Here is a 2,355-nt window from a genome sequence, read left to right on the forward strand (position 1 = left end):
CTCCCTGAGGGACGTCATCACTGCCGGATCATCGAGATCATCGCGGCCCGGACTCTACCTCCTTCGAGGGACGTCGCCGCTCCCAGATCGTCGAGATCATCGCGGCATATTGTTTATCCGGTACCTTCTTTTGTTTGTCGGTCGTGGGTCGGAATTTTTTGTTTTGTGTGACCGTCTCGATAGTTTTCGAGATAATAACCCGCGTTGCGTATTTTTAGTTTTTCTTTCGGTCCCAGATTTACATACGCGTTCTAGTGTCGTCTATTGCCGTCGTCGTTCTCTTGTCGGTTCATTGCTATTGCCGTGTATTGCTATTGTCGGCACATCGTCCGTAACATGGCCGAAGCCAACGCCGCGCACGTGGCAGCCTACCGGATGCCTAAGATTCCGCCCTTTTGGCGACAGGCGCCCGACGCATGGTTCATACAGATAGAAGCCTCATTTAGAAACGCGAACATCACCGTCGACCGTACCAAAGTCGATTACCTCCTTACCGGCATCGACGCGGAAACCATAGCGCACGTATTAGACTTAATTACGGCGGACCCACCGCCCGAAAATCTCTACAAGGCGCTCAAGGACCGGATCCTCGCAATGTTCGCGGTCTCACCGGAGGCCCGCTTACGGCAGCTTTTCAAAGGACAGGTTCAGGGGGAACGGAGGCCCTCGCATTTATTGAACCATATGAAACAGCTCAACGGCGGCCAATGCAGCGACGCGGTTTTGAAGTCGTTATTTATCGAGCTTTTGCCCGATGCCCATAAGGCAATTCTTGTCGCGGCAAACGAGCCGGACTTACAAAAATTGGCGGAACTCGCCGACAAACTCGCGGACATCAATAGTCCCGGCACCGCACTCGCGGTTGTGACCCCGGCTTCTAAGCCGAAGAGCGCGCGGGCAAAGGCCCCGTTGAGTGTCGATGAACGGGTCAGTAGACTCTCAAGACAGCTCCAGTCCTTGAGCACTGCGGTGGAGAAAATTCGCCGAGACCGTACCCCCTCCCGTAAGCGTTCCTCTAAGCGTGGTGGTGCAGCAGCGAAGCCCGATAAAACTGCGGGGTACTGCTACATCCATCGTAAATACGGAAAAAAGGCCACGTCGTGCCGCAAGCCCTGCACGTGGAAGGACGACGCGGACTCGGAAAACTAAATTGCTCTCCCCGCGTGGAGGCGGTCGGGGATATCGGGCACACTCAAAACCGCCTACACGTTTATGACCGTACCACCGGTCAGCGTTTTCTGGTTGATACGGGCGCGGAGATATCAATTCTCCCAGCGTCAATACGCGACAGGACAGTTCCTTCTGAGCTTAAACTGTTCGCCGCGAATAACACGGTGATTGATACGTTCGGCGAGCGTCGTCTTACCTTGGACTTGGGCTTGCGGCATCCAATCGGTTGGAATTTCCGTATCGCAAACGTGCCTTTTGCAATCCTCGGTGCCGATGCATTGGCACATTATAAATTACTTGTAACTTGCATAAGCGCCGGTTGGTCGACAGTGTGACCTCACTCTCGACCTCCGGGCGCGTACTCCCAGTACCGGAGATAAGAATCTCAACAGTCGACAAGACATCTAAATTTTCGGACATCCTCTCGGGTTTTCCCGAAATTACTGGTTCCGTCCGTCCGGTTTCGCTCGCCGCATGTGTGGTCGAGCACCATATCGAGACCTCAGGCTCTCCCATCGCGGAGCGGCCACGGCGGCTACCGCCCGACAGACTCAAAGCGGCTAAGGCCGAAATCAAGCGGTTGATGGAGTTGGGCATTTGTAGGCCATCCAACAGCCCTTGGGCCAGCCCTATACACCTTGTCCGGGCAATGGTGATTGGCGGTTGTGCGGCGACTACCGTCGGCTCAACGCAGCAACTATACCGGACAAATACCCAATCCCGTATCTGCATGATTTTACATGCAATCTGCTGGGAAAAAAGGTATTCTCCTCGCTTGACTTATTCAAGGCATACCACCAAATTCCGATGGCTAAGGCCGACATTCCTAAAACGGCTGTCATCACTCCTTTCGGCCTGTTCGAATTTGTATCCATGACTTTCGGCTTACGGAATGCCGCTCAAACGTTTCAACGGTACATCCATCACGCTCTTAAAGATCTGGACTTCGCCTTTGCGTACATTGACGATATTCTTATCGCTTCCTCATCTGAAGAGGAGCATAAGAAGCATCTTCACGCAGTCTTCCAAAAGCTCAAAGAGCACGGGTTAGTAATCAACCCCGCTAAGTGCATCTTTGGGGTTAGCGAGTTGACCTTCTTAGGTCACCATGTAAATACTGACGGCATCAAGCCATCCCCAGAGAAAGTGGCGGCTATCCAAAACTTTCCCAAGCCGCGCACTGTC

At 53.3% G+C, this 2,355-nt stretch overlaps 1 protein-coding gene across 1 annotated transcript; it reads left to right on the plus strand.

Annotated features, from left to right (window-relative positions):
- The first annotated feature begins 336 nt into the window (after window positions 1-336).
- On the plus strand, window positions 337-1,149 carry LOC105571007. Its single transcript, XM_012028473.1, has one exon. It carries the CDS (start codon window positions 337-339, stop codon window positions 1,147-1,149), a length of 813 nt encoding a protein of 270 aa, XP_011883863.1.
- The last annotated feature ends 1,206 nt before the right edge of the window (window positions 1,150-2,355 follow it).

Source organism: Vollenhovia emeryi, unplaced genomic scaffold (assembly GCF_000949405.1).
Source record: "Vollenhovia emeryi isolate VEMERY1.0 unplaced genomic scaffold, V.emery_V1.0 DF941381.1, whole genome shotgun sequence".
NCBI classification, from domain to species: Eukaryota; Metazoa; Arthropoda; class Insecta; order Hymenoptera; family Formicidae; genus Vollenhovia; species Vollenhovia emeryi.